The sequence below is a fragment of the Anguilla rostrata genome, chromosome 4 (genome assembly GCF_018555375.3).
Source record: "Anguilla rostrata isolate EN2019 chromosome 4, ASM1855537v3, whole genome shotgun sequence".
Lineage (NCBI taxonomy): Eukaryota > Metazoa > Chordata > Actinopteri > Anguilliformes > Anguillidae > Anguilla > Anguilla rostrata.
This window is the reverse complement of record NC_057936.1, coordinates 64,148,055-64,168,746: the sequence shown is the minus strand read 5'-3', so window position 1 is coordinate 64,168,746 and position 20,692 is coordinate 64,148,055. Positions and strand designations below refer to the sequence as shown.

At 45.8% G+C, this 20,692-nt stretch overlaps 1 protein-coding gene across 1 annotated transcript in view; it reads right to left on the bottom strand.

The window, feature by feature from the left end:
• Positions 1-1,745, bottom strand: part of adcy1a (adenylate cyclase 1a) — a 68,026-nt gene extending 66,281 nt beyond the window's left edge. The window contains 1 exon segment of the mRNA XM_064334146.1: positions 623-1,745. Coding sequence (XP_064190216.1) covers positions 623-1,231 — 609 coding nt within the window. The 5' untranslated portion in view covers positions 1,232-1,745.
• Between the last annotated feature and the right edge of the window lie 18,947 nt (positions 1,746-20,692).

Here is a 20,692-nt window from a genome sequence, read left to right as displayed (position 1 = left end):
AAACAACATCCCCAGGACCCAAATAAACAAATAAGGACCGTTGATTTAATGTCGCTATACCTAACACTTGGTAAATTCCCAAATACGCTTTAAAGTAACAACGTCCGTGTTCGAATCAGGAGATAGGCTAGTATAAATCACAATAATGTTCGGACCCAGCAAGGCGCCTAATGCACGCGCTACGGCTCCACGCCGTTGAAATTGCAAAAGCGTCACATTTCTGTGGTGAAAACACATCTAGTATCCAATGCCACTCACAAGAGGGGATATTCGTGTGAAATAAATGCCTGTGAATGCGCGTGAGTTGCAAACTTTAAGCTGCGTGAGCGACGTGGAGGCACAGCACAAACTCCCAAGCGCTTCTCCACGCGCTCGTGCTCTTTTTGCACGCCGCTGTCCATCTTTTGAGTGCTGAACTGAGAATCGCTAGCGTCCGCTAATTGTTTTTTTTTTCACGCGCACTTGAACTGGGTGTATCAACACCACGCAACATAACATTCAGACAGACTGAGACAGCCAAGTACCCACTACGCATAGACGCATAGACGATTGAGGGTACCTTAACGTATCGGTGCACAAAAAGTAGTTGTTTTCTGGGAGAAGAAAAAAAAAGACTTCTTACCGTTCTCCACAATCTCTGTCTTTTGGCAGTGACTGACGTGGCTGTTACGATAACGTGGGACACGGCCACCATAATTCCAAATAGCACGGCCAGCAGAGTCCGAACAGGCAGGAGCGAGTAGGCGACAAACGTGACTAGCATGAGCTGCCACATCCCCTGCTCCGGGGACGTCGGCGGCTCCACGCCGTAGGCGCCCAGAGAGAACGGGCAGCAGAGAAAAGCGAAGGTGAAACTGAAGAGCAGGGTCAGCTTGACGATCTGCTGAAGTTGTGTCACGTGCAGGTACTTGACATTGGTGACAATGAACAAGGAGACGAATATGATGCAGTGCACCGGATGGGATCCCTTAGAGATGGTGAGGCTGGGACCGGACATCAGTTCCACCAGAGCCAAAGTTGATGCCATGACGATCAAAACCGCCAGCGCCTTCAGGGTCGAGGTCTGCTCCAGTTTCAGGTTGTAAATTTGAAAGAGCGATTCCAGCTCCTTGCAGTCAAACTCGTCCTCGCAGGCGATGGCATTCAAACGGGATCCGGACGGACAGTGGCCTCTCTTCCTCCGGGTTTTGACTTTCTGAAACGGAATTTCCTCCATGTCAGGGCCATTCATAAACCGAAATCGATTCACTTTCGGACTGCGCGTTTTCCCCTTTCATAAAAACCGCGGGATGCGCAGCCGCTTACAGCCAAGCCACGCGCCCTAGATTTTAATGGCAGAGGGGGCTGTGACAACGCTACTGCGGAGCCGCGAATGTAATCTCTTTGATTCGCTCGCCTTGTCATCCACAGGTTGACGTCCGTTGTTTGTGCCGAAAAAGTGACCGGCGAAACGTGCACGCTCCGATTTCCCTCAAGGATGAGTCCAGGAAGTAGACCGCCCGCAGCGTCTTGGTTCACTCACTCCCAGAAATAGGTTAACACGATATCGGAGCAGAGAGGGTGATCCCATTCTATATCCAAGAGCATTTCGCTGGGCTCAGATTGGATCACGCCTGCGCAATATAGGTTTGAGAAACAAGGCACGTCCCAGCAACTGAGCAGATTGACAAGACAAAACAAAGATTTGACAAGAGCCACACGTCTACAGTGCAAAACCGGAGGAGGAGGGAAGGGGGGAGGGGGGTAGGGGGGGTTGCTTGTTTTCCCAAGTCAGACACGAAAATATTTATGGGCGCCGCGTATTTAACACGCCAATGTAGCCGAGATGTCCTTGCGCCAGTTTTTCTTCCTTTCCATGAAAGAAGAAGCATCAGGAGCATGATTTCGGATCAAATGATTCTGTAAAACGCCACACGTTCTCTATGTGACATATTTAAAGTAGTGCAGACGGCTCGTGGCAGAAGTGACGCCGTAATCAGGTTCTCTAGAAGCTCTGCCCTTAACAACTGACTGAGAAAGGGACAGCATTGCGAAAATGGACCATCGCGAACCAGGTGTGCGGGACTGGTGTGTTTATCAATCTAGCGGGATATTCTGCTCATTATCTGGCTTTCGACTCTGGTAAGGTGCTGCAGTGAATCGGCAGCTTCTGGTTCTAGGTTAAATACAACAGTAAAAACACTCCTCTAAAGTGGCCGTGTCCATAGAGTATGGTACATTTTAATGGTATATGTATAAATTCAGCCGGCGGGCAAGTTCACCAGTAAATTCTGCTCTTTTTCAATGACCTGAAATACACATTTATCCTTCTGCAAGTTATTGCCGAATCGTTTAACCAAGACGCAAACACATGTAATGCAAACCAAGATTGTACAATATTGAAACCCTCTCTCTCTCTCTCTCTCTCTCTCTCTCCCCCTCTCTCTCTCTATCGCTCTCTCACACTCTTTCTGAAATAGGAAACCCAGTGGATTTTGCATACATGCATCCTACCTATAGCCTGTTTAAATATGTGTGCAGTGGTGACACCACGCGCGTCTAATTAGCGGGTTAGGTTTTCACAGGCGCTCATATCCGGGTGCAGGAATTTTCATAATGCTTTTGCTTAACTGTTTAATTGGTACTATTAATAAACACTCTGCTGCTATTTAATTCAATCTTTGTTGGTTTTAAGCAGTTATAAGTCTCTCCAGATTTATTTATTTATTTATTTGTTTGGTTAACAGAATAATCAATGCAAAATATGTAAATAAATTCCTGCATGTATACACAGATGTTTTAATTCAATAGACACGAGTACAGTCTACAAGACGATGCGGGATTCAACTGCATATTTATGCAGCTTTTAAAGGGGAGGTAGTTAGGACTCTGTTTACATTTAGGAATGAATGCCACATGTGAGTGGTCTAAACGGAATGGGGTTTCATTAGACCCAGAGTGGGAGGAGCAATAAAAGTAGTTTTGATTGGTTAAAACAGATCAGCACTGCTTTGCTGGGAGCAGAGCAAGACTTTGAAGTGGAAGCAACAGCTTCCATGTATGAATTCGTGAACTAGTAATGACAATTGCCAACCAATCAGAAGCCAGTAGAGAGTGGCCAAAACAGGCGCAACCTGCTTGTCCTTCCACATTTTTTTGCTCACTTCCTGCCTGCAGCTGTGCCATTCATGGTGAAGCCCGAAGTGGCTCGGCAGAGATTTCGTCCAGTTTAACACTGCAGCGATAAAGCCTTGAAGAGCCGACAGCATCAACAAGCTTCTCCGCACCGGTTAGCACGTGGCAATACTTCAAAACGATCTGTAGCCATAAAATGGCTTAATAATCATCACAGGCCTGAAAGTGACGGGTTCATAAGCAGCGTAAGACTCTCCATGGTTTCCCATGTGAAAAAATAGCATACTCTTATGACACTTCCACCAAGCAGCTGGGGGAAGAAAAAGTATGGAGGATATTTTTCACGTACTACCCATCGTGTACTAAGAGTATGCACTAAGCAGTAGGCTCAGTTGACAGTAGAGTATTTTGAAGGATGCAGTAGTTGGGGACTGTTTTGGACATGGTCCTGGTAAAATCCCCAGGAAAATGGCTCCTTGCACCTGATCACCTGATCACCTGATCGCCCCCACGTCTGATTGGCTACAAAATGGATCCCTGCAACTGGCCACCTGATCACTTGATCACCCGCACGTCTAGCTGGCTTGCACGATCCCTTGCCTTCTTTCCCTGTTTCATCACACACTAACGGCTATCAAGGCAACCACACAAGCCACACGCTGGCTGGTTGGGGGCGATAGAGGGGGCGATGGGGGGGGGATCAGGTGTCTCACTCAAGGACACTTCGACACACTCAGGAGGCTGGGGATCCAGTTGCCAGACGACCGCTTTGCCTCCTGAGCTAATGTACCCCCCCCCCACCACCACCCCTCCCTTTAACATTATCACACCTGTCCCACCGCTCTGCTTCCTGAGCTAATGTACCCCCCCCACCACCCCACCCCCCCTTTAACATATCACCCTGTCCCACCGCTCTGCCTCCTGAGATAACATGCCCCCCCCCGCCCGTTAACATTAACACACCTGTCCCACCGCTCTGCCTCCTGAGCTAACATCCCCCCCCCCCCGGTTAACATTAACACACCTGTCCCACCGCTCTGCCTCCTGAGCTAACATCCCCCCCCCCCCCCCCGGTTAACATTAACACACCTGTCCCACCGCTCTGCTTACTCTAAAAGCAGCAGCGGTCATTAGCCGACGCCGCTTCCGCACGGTATGTCCGCTCTTGGCAGGCGGCGCGTCCGAGCGGACGTTTCGGCGGCATACGGCAAGGTGCCGCGCTTTGGAACGCGCGGCTGTCTCCGACACCGTTTACCGGTTTTTGACGCCTCTCCTGTCCAGGGCGGGGTGAGCGCGGGGTGACACTTATCGATCATTTTTATTTCCGCAGTGCGGGAGTCGCAGGTTATCGAATCTTCGTTACGGAGCGGCCGAGTCGCAGTGCGCCGGTAGGGATGGGTCGGCGGCGGAGGAACCTGGTCGCGCTTTGACACAATCGTTCAAAGATCAGAGGAATTAAGAACAGAAAATAAACTTTGGTCGCTGATCAATAAACTAATTTTACCAACGACCAAAAAAAAAAAAAAAAAAAAAAACGGTGTTCAGGCGAAGGCCCAATCGTTATTCCTGTCAGGTTCTATCAGACCAGCTGAGGAGAGAATTTCTTTTTTTTTTTTTCCCCATTTCCTTTTTTACTGGTTTCTAAGTACTGTATCTCTTTCATGGCAAAAAGTGAGATACCGGGAATAACACACAGGAAAACAAAAGCATTTCACACAAGCTTGTTGGCGTAGAGCGAAACTCAGGTATAGGGTTGGGGGGGGGGGGGGGGTTGTGGAAGGGGAAAGGGGGAGGGTCTCACACTGTGTCACGCCCCGTCACCATGGATACGCAATAGAAACAGATACAGATCTCGCACAGAAAACGGGAACGTTGAGCTGGATGGATCCGATCGGCCTTTGCCCTTAACGTGGACTTGCAGACAGAATAGTTTGGCAGAGATCACGAACTTGCTAAAGTGTACTTAGTGTGAAGAAAGTTTCGAGGGCCGGGGGGTTACGTCTGAGATGAAATGATGATGTCATGTTTTTTTGGGGGAGTTTTTTGGGCTTCTGTTCTTAATCAGTAGTGCACTGGTGTCAGAATGAGTGCGTGACCCCATTTTGGGTACATTTGGTATCTTGAAACAGTGCGGCATGGGGGCGAGCAGCTTCTCGGTGGATTGCCCTATCGCCGCCGAGAAGCTGCTCACCCCCACGCCGCGCCCCGCGCTCCACGCGCCCCGCGCTCCACACGCCACGCTCACGCTCGCATCGCGGAGAACTCGGCGCCCCGGACCGAGCAGATGGTCCCGGCGCAGATGGCGACGTGTGCGTCGAGTTCTCCGCCCCCTTCCAGAAATGAGCAGCACTGAAACGCCACTGATATTTATGCGCTATTACATCGCATGTATTTAGCAGACGCTTTCATCCAAAGCGACGTACAAAAAGTGCATATCGGGGTCATTGGAACAACTACAAAACAGGTTCAATAAGGTACTTGTGCTCATTTCGCACAGCTGTTTATAGCCGAGAACACAGTCCAGTTCACGCGGTGAACATTATTCTGAGCTAGCTCATGCCAAGTCAAACTAAGGGGAAGAACAAGCTGCAATATTAAGGCCAGAAAAATACAAATTGCAAAAAGTGCCGTCAGAACAGCGTTATGCGGGTCTGATGCCACGGCAACCGCTCCTACAGTGAGGGCCGGGACAGGACCTTTATTTTACCTGCAGGGACTCTGCTGGAGGTCACATGTCCTCCTAAGACCCGCCAATTAGTGTCACACCAGTCTCGTTTGGTGAAGCCTGCACCATCTACCGGGACAAAAAAATATATATATGTGTATATTTTATATATATATATTTAAAAAATATTTTCACTGCAACACTGTCCTTTTGTCATTCCAGACACTTGTATTATGTCTACTTAATTTACATTTTTATAGCCTATCGCATAGTTTTCGGGTATTTTCCATTCATATGAATATAAGGAGGATGATGGACTGCGCACAGTGACGTTCCTCTGAATGCAGAACTCTGGACATTTTAATAACGGGGGCCTGTCCAAGATTTAAAAATCAGCCTGTCATGGGGGTGACAAAAAAAGGGGGGGGGGGTTGAAATTGCAGACGAGGGAGGGGCGGTTTAAGAATGGTTCAAAAAAAAAAAATTACCAGATGATGATTACCACCCCCCACCCCATGTCAATGACTGTATGCACTCCCCAGTTGTAAAAAGTATTGTATATTATGCATCAGCGTTAACCAATATGACAAACAATTCTAAATAAAATACAGTTCCTGAAATAAAAAAAAGCAAGTCTTTGTTCTTAAATTGTGAAGTTTGAAAGAAAATTTGGTCACTGCTAAACAAACTGCTGTTTCATGTTGCTTGTTGAGTGCAAGCATGAGCATGAGTGTGTGTGTGTTCATCCAAAACTATGCAAAGGTTGCACCTGGCACTAAATTGTTTCCTTTGTAGGATTTTCTCGTAAAGGAAAACTATTCTGTTACCGTGTGAACTTTGCTGTCACCATCTCTGATGACATCTCCTGTTCCAATGAGTCCAACTACCCTGGAGATGCAAGACAGGAAATGTTTCTATGGTAACAGAGGCTGGAATCCAATAGTCACAGCTGATGTGCCACAGTCTGTCTTTGTTTTTTGTTTTTTTGTTGTTGTCAGTTTCATGCAACACTTATAAGGCGTTGGTGATTTTCAATACAGTACATTACATTACATTTATTTGACAGAAGTTTTTGTCCAAGGCGATACGATAAGTCATTGGTGGTTTTCAATAAATACACTTCAGAAATCAACTTTTATTTTATCCATTCGGTAATCACAAACCCAGAACATTAGTTGCTCAGATCCAATGCAAATTAATCTTATTGCAACAACTAAACAAAAAATGTTAAAGTGAAGATCTGTATGTCTGTCTCTCTGTCCATTCATCCAGCCGTCTGTCATCCAAGCAAGCCCAATGTTAAAATGAACGAGTCAGTCCACAGATCGATCAACCAATCAATTCACAACTGGCGTAGTGGCACAGTGCAGTAATTCCAAGGATAATTTAACTGGAAAAACGGGAGCACTTGAATGTTATTTCCCCAGCCCACTGTGAGAAAGAGAAGAACTCCTGGAAATGAGGGAGAACAGACAGTGCATGTGATTATGTCACCTGTCAGTGACGGTGGGAGAGAGGGAAGGGAGCCCCTTGTTTACAGCACGTTACCGATTAGCTAAAAATAAATATGTAACGCAACCACTACAACAGGATACGAGGCCGAAACACACACATACACACACAAACACATACAAGCACGCACACACACATGCACACACACATACACACACACACACACAAACACACACACACATACATACACGCACATACAAGCACGCGCACACACATACACACACACACACACACACATACATACACGCACATACAAGCACGCGACATTCACACACACACACACATACACGCACATACAAGCACACATGCACACACCCACACACACAAACACACACAGGACACAGCACAAACCGTACAGATGAAATCTCCAGGTCGCTATGGCCTTTTCCCCCTGTTCCTCATTTGCAATTGAGTCTGGCCCTAAAAAACCCCGCTCAGTATGACACACGCGACAGCCCTTCCATTCACAGGTGAGACCGCAATGCCAGATGTTTTTTTTTCTTTCTCATTCATAATACGCATCTTCATTAATTGTTTCTGCAGATTAGTCATCCTTTCAAATTGGTGGGGTGAGCGATGAAGGGGCTGGGTGGGGGGGTGGGGGATGGGGGGGGGGAAGCGTGTTGGATGAAAAAAAAAAACATGAGCATCTCTACTGCCACTCTGAGTTACAGGCAGAACGAAGAACATCGCTAATTGTTCACTACATCACAGTGAAGCAAATCTGAAGCTATTACAATCATCCTCTCTCTTTGACTGCTGTATGCTGGGCAAGGGTGGGACAGATGGACGAGACAGAGAGAGAGAGAGAGAGAAAGGGAGAGAGAGAGAGATAATGGGTTGCAATATTTGTTTTTGTATTTAGGTTACACAATTCGGCAACAACTTGCAAAAGGCTAGATGTGGTAATTCAGGTCATTCAATAAGAGCAGAATTTACCGGTGAACTTGTTGTGAGAGAGTTCGATAATTGTCTGATCTGTGGCAGATTTGAACTTTTCCCAGGTGAATGTACTGCATAAGCACATGAAGAATATGTTAGAAATCCCCATTGGTTTCTAGACCCCACTGGCAGACCCCCTGTGCATAGCATCAAGGCAGAATAAGTCAAGCCACGACAAAATAAAATGACGTAAAAGTAAAAGTAAAGTAAAACCATTGTGGAAGAACAGCCTTGGAGGTTGTTGACTTGTCCACGACTATTGGTTTATTTTTCGGGAACAACGCGCACCAATCAACAGCCAAAATGTAAATGAGCCAGAGTTAGCCCTGAAGGGCTAAGTTTTCATCTGCCGTCCCTGGCCAGACGTTTAAAAAAGGCAGCCTAAAATTTCAAATAAAACAGAATGAAAATGCGTGCTCCACTTGGCGCAACGGGGCTCTGAAATCCATGGTGCCGGAGAGCTGCTGGATCTGCTGATTTCTGTTTTCACCTTAAACTCTGCGGGGGGAAAAAACAGACCCGCAAACCGAACTCTCTGTGACTTAACCGTGTAATCAACTGCTTTATTCGGTCAGTTAAATTGCTGAGCCGCTACAAAAAAAAACCAGCAGCACCCTGATTAAATCGGACCTTTTATTTCAAAGATATCCCCCCCCCCGCCCCCCGCCCCAAAAAGATGTAATAAAAGCGATGGAAGCAAAATAGCGCTGAGCGGTTTGGCAGTTGGCCGGCTCCTCGCTGGATGAAAACACTCTCGCTTACACATCAAACGATAACCATCCAATCGCGATCCCTTTTTTTTTAACACAGCCGTCTCAAAAGCACTTATCAGGCCCGATGTTGCGTGTAGTGATTTCTTAAACAGGGTCAGCAGCCAGGGGTGTTCGAGAGCCGTGCGTGGCCGAATTTTTGGAGAGAACACAGCGCCGTTTTGGGTAATACTGTACTGTACAATTTCTGTGTGTCTCTCTGCGAACTATGCTTTGCCCCGCTGGGGAACGATTGCACCGATCCCTGACCTTTAGTGCTTTTGCATTTGCATTTTTTAGCCACAGTGGATGAGATCTTAATGCCGGTAAAGAGAAGTAATATGGTGTGGATTGTCAGTCGGGAGCAAAACGGGACCAAGAAAAATCAGTCACGGACCGGTAGCGTGCTGTAATAACGCACGCCGCGCCGGAGAATGTTACATAATTCATGTCGATGCCAAATATCCAGTTACACAATTCCAGCTGTGAAACGGTTCAGCGGGCGCCTTGATTAGAAATGCCGCTTCGGCTTTCTTCTTCTTCTTCTTCATCTTCTTCTTCATCTTCTTCTTCTTCTTCTTCGTCTTCTGGTTAATGAAGGCCCAGCAAATCGCCACCTGGATGACCTCAGCCCAAACAGGCAGTCCACTTCACTATCGCGTCACATCAGACTCTGATTATGACATCATTCTGATGGCCGTGACCCAACGGAGAGAGGAAATCCCACCGGGCCAATCAGACCTGACTCACTCAAAGGGGCCCTTTCAGACATATGCTGGGTGACTGCCGCCACTGTTGGCATTTCAAATTTAAATGTTGTTTTTTTTTTTTAAGTGCCTCACTTTTTTCTTTTTTTTTTTTACCGGATATCCATATTTCATCCTCTTTAGCCTCTTTAGAAGACACTCCAACATGTCCACAGACGGACGGACGGACGGACAAATGGATAGTCAGACGGACGAACAGACAGACAGACAGACGGAGAGATGGACGAATGGACAGACAGGCTGTTACCGTGGCAATCCCCTGTCACCATAGTCCACCCCTGTTACCGTGGAGCTTGTGCCAGGGCACAGTCCCTGAAACACGGACTGCGCATCATACGGCCATCTGTCCTGATCAGTCTGAGCAGCTTGGCTGCAATCATCTCGAAGTTACATTTTGGGACTGCAAATAAAATCTCATCAAGGCTTTATCCCGTGGAATATATAAATATATATATATATATATATATATATATATATATATATAAATATATATATATATATATATATATATATAAATATATACTGTACTTACATAGCTATGGATTGAGAGAGGGAGAGAGAGCAAAGCATTAATCCAGTTAGTAACCTAGCAACCACAGGCATCCAGCTATTAATGGTAGATTAGCAACAGTATGTGGACATTTTCCCAAACATATGAAGGCTGTAAGTGCACAAAATGTACATTAGAGAGAAAATCTTGTGAAAAGCAGTTAAAATGCGAAATAGTTTACTTTCTTTTTTCATTGCATGCATTTTTCAAGGTGCATATTCTCACTCGCGACTGAAAATGTTACTTTGTTAGCACCGATATTTTCATTATTAGGAGAGTCACATGACTTGATACACTTTATGCATGACAAGAAGAAGTGCATCGTTACTGGTCTCTTTTGATTTCATTTGTAAGCCTTGTAGGTCATGTTCTAAAATTGGGTGTAAAATCACCTGTTTATGTTCGGGTAACAAAAAATATTCCTGGTCTATAAATAAACAAAAAACATTGTGACATTTCAAGATTGAGTTTTGGCGATGGAGGGAAGCATCCGATTGCATCCGACTGTGACATCACACTGGGCGACTCTTCTTCCCCTTTGATTGCATCCAATTGTGACATCACAGTAGGCATCTTTTCTCCCCCTTTGATGTGTGGTGCAGAGGTCCCGCCCTGTCCCTTAAGATCAGAGAGCCCGGGGTACTCCAAATATATTGGCGCGTTGCCCATAAATGTCAGAGAAAATTGGACTCTTCTTCTTCTGTGTGCAGCACAAATGACCCAGAAGCATCCGTCAGGAAATTCCTCACCTTTCAACTCAGTTTCAACAGTCTTTTTGTTTTTTTTTTCTCCACCAAAACTGCAGGTTTTTAACATTTTCTTCACCACATGACCAGTTGATTCTCATGGAAACTTAAGCACATATGCGTACCATCGAGAGGTCTTGCGCAAATACGCAGCTCTGTAACGGATCTTTCACACGGACGTTTTTTGGTACTTTCCCTTCATTAGTCTAAATGGACTGGAAGCCGCCTGTAATAGGGAGCGCCCGTATCGCGATGCCCCCGCGGGCGCTCGTGAACGTCCGCCGGTGCTCTTAGCGCGTTATTTCGGGCTCAGAAGGGCCATTATGGCTGGGAAACGAAAACAAGCCCCTTTCGGCACCCCGGAGCAGGAGGCCAGGCCCCCGCGGGAGGGCCCGGTGGCGAGGGACCATTTGAGGGCCTCTAAGTCTCGTTAAGCGCAGAGCGGGCCGGCGCTCCAGCCGAAATCCAGCTCCGCAGCCCCTCCCCCCCCAACCCCCCCCCCCCCCACAGCGCACTTTGCAAACCCTCCAGCGGTTACCGCCGGCAACCGGGAGGAAATGAAAAGAGGGGATTTTTTCCTGCCGCATCACCTGGGAGTTCCCGTGGTCAAAACCTGGGTCCATTAATGCACGCGCACACACACACACACACACACACACACATTCCCCCCCTCCCACACACACACACACACACACACACCCACGCACCCACACACACTATACCCACTCTCACACACACACAAACACACACACACAAAATTGCCCCCTCCCACACACACACACACACACATCGCCCCTCTTCCACACACACACACACACACACATCGCCCCCCTCCCACACACACACCCACACACACACACACACTATACCCACTCCCACACACACACAAACACACACACACACATCGCCCCCCTCCCACACACACACACACACACACACACACAATACCTCACACACATCGCCCCCCTCCCACACACATACACACGCCCCCCACACACACTTAAACCCTTTGATGTGGTGGTTTACTCCGTGCTTCTCCCCAAAAGTAAATAGTTGCTTTGATGTGGCGGTTGACGGCGGAACATTGGGGGGGGGGGGGGTTTTCCGCCCCCGCCGCCGTGGGTCCAGCCAGCCGGTGCGTGAGGGAGAGGAGCAGGAGCAGGCGCTGACACGCAGAATTAAAAATATCTCCAAATAATGAGAAGTGCCCACGCTCTGGCACCACCGCCGACTTCCACAGGGACCACCAACAGACACTCTCCCACCTCTGCTCGCAGCGTGTCTCTCTCACACACACACACACACACACACACACACACAGGGACCACCAACAGACACTCTCCCACCTCTGCTCGCAGCGTGTCTCTCTCAAACACACACACACACACACACACACACACACACAGACTTGCACAAGATACGTGCGCACACACAAGACACACAGACACCTACACCCACAACCACACACACACACACACACACACACACACACACGAAACACGTGCATATACCCACTCCCACACACATATACACACACCCACCAAACGCACACACACTCACACCAAACACACACACAAACACACACACACACAAGAAAAGCGTGCATATGCCCACTCCTACACACATACACACACACACACCAAAAACACACACACACACGCGCACATACACCCACAACCACCCACACACAACAAACGCATGCATACACACACACACACACACACACAATGCACACACGCACACACACACACACACACACTCAGATACTTTTGGTACAAAATATGAATTTTGACATTCTAGGGGAAAGGCTAGAGTCCAGCATTCACTCACAAATGTTCATATTCCATGGAAACTCCTAACCAAACGGAACAATAAAAAAAAAAAAAAACATTTTAAAAAGCTCATGGTGTTATCATTTATGAACATCCCATGATATTATGCTACTTCAGTTTCAGTGTATGTTTCTGATTGGACCAGACAGCTTTCCATATATCTTTTCCAGAGCGTGTGTGTATATTATCTCGTTGTTCTTCGAAAACAATATTATGTTCTATCTTATTATAATCAGTTGGAATTATTTCCTAAGATGCATAAGAGAGCGGAGACCCATGTACTCAAGAAAATTAGCATTGGGAACAAAATATAAAAACTAACATTTATCACTTTAAATAAATGCAATAAACTTAATCTGTTTATATGTATAGCTTCGGGGAATAAAACATCGCTGGACAATCAGCTCTGGAGCTACTCAAAGTGCTTTTTTTTTTTTTGTTTTAGCACAGAACTCCCAGAAGGCTCTTATACCAGCCATTATAAAGCTGGCTGGTCATCTGAAAAGTGTGCAGCTATCCAACACGGCCTTCATTGCACATAAAATCCATACGGGGCAATTAAAAAATAATGTGCACAAAAAAACCCCAGAAAGTAATCCATCCCAATAACGATGGTGACCAGGCCATTTAGGGGAGTGGCGTGTGCTTCTCTATTTCTGGATCTACATCAGCAGAAGACATCCCCCTGGTGAGCAATACTGAAAACGACTTCCTCGTTTAAAAAAAAAAAAAAAAAAAAATTATAATAAAATCAAAAGCTGCCTTGACATCAGTGCTGTTGGGTTTGCTGTCTGGTCTGGATTGGCCAGACCAGGGGGGGTGTTTCGCGAAGCAGGATTGCTGCTTTATGAGTTAGCGGGATAACTTCACCGAGTGAAAAAACCAGAACAGCTCTCTTTATTGCAGTCTATGGTCCAGATTTGGGAGGGTTCCGGTTTTACTCAGCCCAGTTATCCAGCTTGACTGAGTAACGCTGCTTCGTGATAAACACCCGCCTGAATGACCGGTACAAACCAGACTGAACCGGACTGAACCGGACCGAACCGGACTGAACCAGACTGAACCGGAATGAACCAGCCTGAACCGGACTGAAGAGCAGCTGAAGCTCACACAGCCCAGCTGTGAGCTGGCAGACACCTCACAGACAGCGATCAGGAACCCACACGTCTCTCTGCGGAGTCCAGTGATCAATCTTAATGGAATCTCACCTGAACGGCCAAATGAAGTGTCCAAGAGCAATTATCCTAGCGCCAAGTCAGTAATTCAGCCAATGGCCAGGACATTCTCAGTAATGCTGTCATTGGCTTGGACAGTCTCAACAATGGTGCCGTTGGCTAGGACATTCTCAATAATGCTGTCATTGGCTAGGACATTCTCAGTAGTGCAGCCATTCGTTCGGACATTCTCAGTAATGCAGCCATTGGCTATGCCATTCTCAGTAATGCTGTCATTGGCCAGGACATTCTCAGCAATGCTGCCATTGGCCAGGACATTCTCAGCGATGCAGTCATTGGGTAGGACATTCTCAGCAATGCAGCCATTGGCTATGCCATTCTCAGTAATGTGGTCATTGGCTAGGGCATTCTTAGTTATCTCTAGGCTGAAAGCACATTTGGAGGTTTTGCAAAAGAATGTACAGTAAGCTCGCTTTATCACCAAGCAAACTATGAGCTGTGCAATGCATTTTCATAAGCAGGTAATGGAATCAATGTGCAATATTTTCCATGACAGCCATGCATGCGAAGACCGGTGCATCATTTGGCATATAACCACTGTTGGCTCGATTGTGAAAGAAACTGCATGTGCCTTTGACGAATCAACAGTGATTCGCAAGCATTGCATTCAAGTCCAGCTGAAAAAATATATATTTTATAAGACCTCTGAAATGTCAAGGTTTGGCAAACCGAATAGATCATCTCGGCTGCAAGTGCCAACAGCTCGTTTTTATTTTTGGGAGTCTGCGCTGCTGTTTCAGCTCCTGTGAGCAGCCTCTCCGTCTGGAGAAAGAGCTGATTTTACACGCATGAATAACTGCACTGCTCGTGGTGAGGTACTCGTATTAAACTGACTTCTTCATTATTCAATTTTACAATCTTTGAGGAAAGTATGACATGTATGCATATTGACAGTAAGTAGTTGCAAGGTCTAGGACATCCCTGGCTTTAAAAAAAAAAAAAAAAAAGGTTATTTTCGTGCTATGTTTAACTGTGGGTCCAAACAACGAATTAAAATATGCATCTCGGGGAACAGTGGGTGACTGCACGGTAAAGGAGAACTTGGGGGTCGTTCCCCTGTAAGTATATTTTCAAACATCACCCTTGAACTCCTTAAATTCGTCAACAGCTGTCGCCACAAACTATAGTCCACGCATATACACGTGGCTAATCTGGAATCGGCACACGGAGCAGCGATACGCGGACTGATTGTGCGCGAGAAGGAGGAAGAGCAGAAGGAAGGTGCAGATGCATCTAAGATGATCGTGCAGCCCAGACTCGGTGGCTGGCTGGCTGGCTGCCGTCTCTTCCGTTCTCTCCGCCTGTCTCTCTCCCGTCTCTCTCCTAAGCAACGCAAGACTCCTCTCTCACCACGCGCAGCAGCCCAAAGCGCAGCGCTAACTTTTAATGAGACTGATCTAAGGACGCGTGTCACGGAGAAAACGAAATCAAAGCCTTCATTCTGACATATCCGCTACAACGACGACAGTTACGCAACGTTTTCCGCGCGAGGCAATGGCAGTCGATTATCTGTTCTCTGTGTTCGCTGACGGGCTACGTCCTCCGCAAATCACCCCGTTTGGACGGCGTTTATTCACGGAAATATTTAGTATTTGAGGCATTTAGTAGGCGCGTCTGTTTCTCGTGTGTTTACATCGACGACAGCTTTCCGTGTTTGAAATAATACCCCTGGGACACAGAGGCTAAATGTGGAAGATGATGAGGGACTTCCCCCCCCCACCCCCCATATTTGTATCCTTACCCTAGTTTGAAGCATGATCACGTGACAGGAGTGATGTGAACTGATTTGGGAGAAGACGCCCCCTTCCTTCCACCTTCTCCCCGCTGCTGACGTACAGTACTGTAGACCTCAAAACTCATTGCCCGCAGGTATGACTCAATGTGCAATGCGCACTAGGGATCTCAACCTCAAATTCAGGTTGGCCACTGCTGTGTTCCTGCTAGCGCTTAATTCAAATCATGGATTGGATAAACAGTCCGCACATCTTGTTTCCAAGGACCAAATTAGCTGCTGATAAAAGGGAAACCAAAACAACAAATAAAACCAGCAGAGACTGTGGCCATCCAGGGCCCTATTTCACAAAGCAGGATTACTGGCTTGGCTGGATCGAATGAAACCCAGAACAGTTATTTTTACTTCAGTCCAGATTTTACTCTGCACAGTTATCCAGCCAACTATAATAATCCTGCTTTGTGAAACACCCCCTCCCCCCCAGGACTGAAGTTTGAGCTCTTCTAGTGCAAACTAGTTCATCCTTCTGCTATATTTTCTATCCCAGAGACAAGAAGAGCCCTCCAAACTCAACCCTTCCTCACTTGCCGTGTGACGGTGGAAATGGACACGGAATAAAATAAAATAAAATAAAATAAGGTCACTGAAGAACGCATAAATGAGAATATTTAAGAAGTTAATTTGGTTCTTTTGTGCAGCCTTGCGTGTACTTTGTAGCCTCTCATCAAATCCACCGGCAGATTGCTTCCTTTTCCAAAAGGCGGCGTGTGAAAAATTAATGTAAACTATCTGATCATTATAATCCCTGTGAAACAAGCGCTTCAGATGTAATGGCTGCCTCTCTCTCTCTCTCTCTCTCTCTCTCTGCCTCTCTCTCTCTCTCTCTCTCTCTCTCTCTCGCTCTCTCGCTCTCTCTCTCTCCCGCACGCTGCTGAAGTGTGCTGAATTGTCCTGGGGACGGAAAAGTCATCTGTTCATTATTCGAGCTGCGCCACAAATTAAACACCAGCATTGTGTCCTCTAGTTTTCTATTTCCTCGTTTCAGCAGATACTGATTTCTCTGATCATTGTTTTTTTTTTTTGTGTGTGTTTCTGATTGTTTCTGATCTCTGAGAGCTCCAGGGTTCTGCTGTTTTTTTTTTTTTGTTGTTGTTTATTTCACCATAATATCAGCAGCCAATCCAGGCCCAGGAAACCAGGTGAGGCGAAGTAACTGTGCAATCAGCTGCTACACCTGAACAATTCAACTGCTGAGTGACAGCAGAAGCCAGCAGCCAACCCCTGTGTCCCCCCCCCCCTTACCCCCCCCCCCCCCCATGTGATGCAATGCCGTGCTTTGAGCACAATGTCTAAAATTTCACACTCTGAAATGATTTTGATATTAATTCCATTCACATCACATGGGGGCTTTTTGCAAAATTATGGAGCTGACCTGTAGTCATAGAGTTTGTCAGAGAAAGGCATGCTGATCTGGAATCAGTTTTGCCTTCAGTTTATAACATGTAGACAGGCAGGGGAACCATGGGGTGGGGGGGGGGGGGGTGACCCTGACTGACTGGGGCTTTCAAATTTACCACATAGAATTTTCTGGGGTGGTGGGGGCCCAATGTGAGATCTTTTAATAGGGCCCAAAATCCCTGGAGACCTCCCCCTCCCCACCACCCCCGCCTGTACTGTCATGATCCCTGTTCATCATTCATACTCCGACACGCTTTATGAAAATGAGCATGTGACACTTAGGATGTGATAAACAGAGTTTGCTGCCTGTCTTATCTGGGGCATATCCACAACCTCTCTCTTTCCACTGACAGCACGGAAAAAGAGGCTAATTATCTGGAATGTTTTTTTGGGTTTTTTTCCAGCCCTCAGGTGCATGTATGAGAGTGGAAACAGAGCGCTCTAATTGCTCTTAAATTGTCCATGTTTCATCCCTGGATTTCAGCACCCTTGGAAGTGCTTGTCCAAATGCTTTTTCCCCTCTTTGCGTGTGTGTGTGTGTGTGTGTCCTCTCTTAGTCTACAACAGTACGCCACAAATTCAGACATTGCCTATCACAATGCAGAGAGTCAATGTACTGATCGTAAGTGAACAGTTAACAAGATAGTACGATTTATTGAGAATGAGCAGCCTTCATTAATCCAAGGGTATTATTCATTCATTCATTCATTCCTTCATCCATCCATCCATTCATTCAGTCATTCATTTGTAAACATACAGTATCATTATTGTGACAGCAAGAATGTGGAGTCCACAATAAAAAGTGTTGATATTTTATGAGGGTTTTACTCATTTATTTTTTCATTTATTTAATTAAGACATAATGGACTGATGGCGTTCGACAGGGACAGTAACTGCAGGGGAGAGATGTGCGACTGCATGACTCCCCACTTTGCCACATCCCAGAAACCTCTTTCTTCACCATGAACGCAAGTGGGATTACGGCTTTTGGCGAGCGGTTCTGGCTTAAGATACTCTGCCCCTTCCCTCACGAGCGTTCATTGTCTAAGAAAAATATATATGTATAAATAAAATCCAGTGGATTATTTTCCACAAAGACGCTCTGCCACTTTCCCCCCTACTCTCCCGCTCCTTTCGTTTCAGAGTCACCCAAGAACACAAAATAATTAAATCTGATCCTCGTGGTTTTAACGAACGTGTTGAGACCTGTTCCAAAGTCAGCATTTTTTTTTTCTTTTTTTCTTTTTTTTTTCTTTCAAAGCCGGATTAGTGAAATCTTCATGGAGTATGCACAGGGTTTAACCAAATCAAAGGACAGGGCTTTGAAACATTCCACAATTTCTGTTCGGCCAAAAAAAAAAAAAAAAAGTTTTGTTCCATCTTATGCCGCCAAGGGGGGAAAGAGTAATCAGTGTAACCGCTAACTTTGCTCAGCACTGCTGACGGTGCTGCAGAGGGTAATTGCATTATCACGAGAGAATGACTTCAAAGGAAAGCCACAGTGTATAAGCAGGTGGGTTGCGTTTTAAATAGCAGGAGGGTGTGTTTGTAGAAGTAAAGTATGTGTGTGCATGTGTGCGTGTGCGTGTGCGTGTGCGTGTGCGTGTGTGTGGGTAGCCTCAGTACTGAATTCCCAGTGGGGGGGCGGGGGGGGGGGGGCTAGCTCTCATCATCCATTAGCAGTCAGCAAATTAATCTCCCCACAGTAACAAGGGCCAAGGAGGAACAAGATTGGCCACAACATCATCACAAAATGAGCGGTTCTAAAGCCAAACACCCTGAACTGCAGTTCATCACCCACTGGGCTCGACTCATTCAGACAGAAAATAAATAAAGAAATAAAGAAATAAATAAATAAATATTATTTTGACCGCGATTTCTGGGTTAAAACCTGGAGCCTGGAATTATTTTTCGTGCTCCTTTCTTTTCCTTTTCTTTTTTTTTTTTTTTTTGCTGCCGTCTCACCAGACGAATTCCCGGAAAGCGACGCGCGATTGATTACCATCAAACGGCATGCGCTCGGCCCACTGCTGCCCTGCCATCAATTAAACATCACAGCGCCTTTTTTTCTCCCCCCCCCCCCCCCCACATAATGAAACAGCCGGGAGCTCGAGCGCAGGATGAATGGCGGGAAAGCATGTGGAACCGGTCTAAAAAGAGGCCTCCGCGGACCCCATCACTCTCTCCTCCCTGTCAGCTCACGAGCCTGCAGAGCACGCGCGTGCCGGTGGCTGGCCAGACATTTCACTCGGAGGTGTTCAGGCCGTGTGAATAATTGCACGCCTAACCGTTTCTAATTCCGTAACTCCAAATGACCTTTCAAAAGCGAAACCAAATTAAGTTTGCGGTGAAAGGTAATCACTGGCATTTTAATGCGCGGTTAGCAGTTTCGACATCGTCATCCTCTCAAGGAATTACACTTGACAGCAATTTCAGATAATGGCAGTATAATACGAAGGATAATGACGGCAGCTCATATGTCTCGGGGGTAAACCTTTAAATTACTGTTTATTTTATTTATTTATTTACATTTCTTCATATTTTTCGACAGTATGTGATTTGTTTTGACATTTGCTATTTTTATTTGTATTTTGACTGGTATTTTACCTCTCAGAGAAACATTTGCTGATATAAAAAAATATGTTGAAAATATTTCTCAACACATATAATTCAGACAAAACATTTTGTTTTATTTAGTTGTTTATTTTCCTCTGTATTTTTTTTTTTTTTTTTTTTTTTGCAAGACCCTGTATTTCCACCCTTTAAAGCTACTTTGGTTAATTTAAGAAAAATGTAACATATTGTTAGAGAGCCGTTTCAGCAAAGGGCCCACAGAACAACGAATCAGGATTCCATTAATACATATTAGGCGTAGGTGCTGTTGTTGACTACTATTTCAATATAAGGCATTTAAAACACTGTATAATCAAAATTATTTGCTTTAAAAGCAAGACCAGTTTCTCAGACATTTCATAATCGTAGTTACGCAGCGCGCAGAGGTTGGGTTGGTGTTTCACTCTGCTCTGAGAGCGTTTCACACAACCGATACCTTTGAGCTTTTTTTTATTTATGGAAGACCTCCCACGGAAATCTACTTTGGGGAGCAACTCCCCCGTCGAGCATCACCTAGCTACCGAAGAAAAGAAACTTCACATATGTGCTGGTTATGGATTTAAGATCACGTTTCATCAAAAAGAATATACATACATACATAAATACATACATATATATACAGTATATATATATATACACAATATATTTTTTTATTTTATTTTTTTTAAGTAGCCTACGAAGAACTGAAAATCCATTCTTCGCCGAACCTCAAGATTTTATGGCAGCCAGGTTACTTGTCATTTTACGTCAAGCCATCCTGAATTATTTTACTGTGCA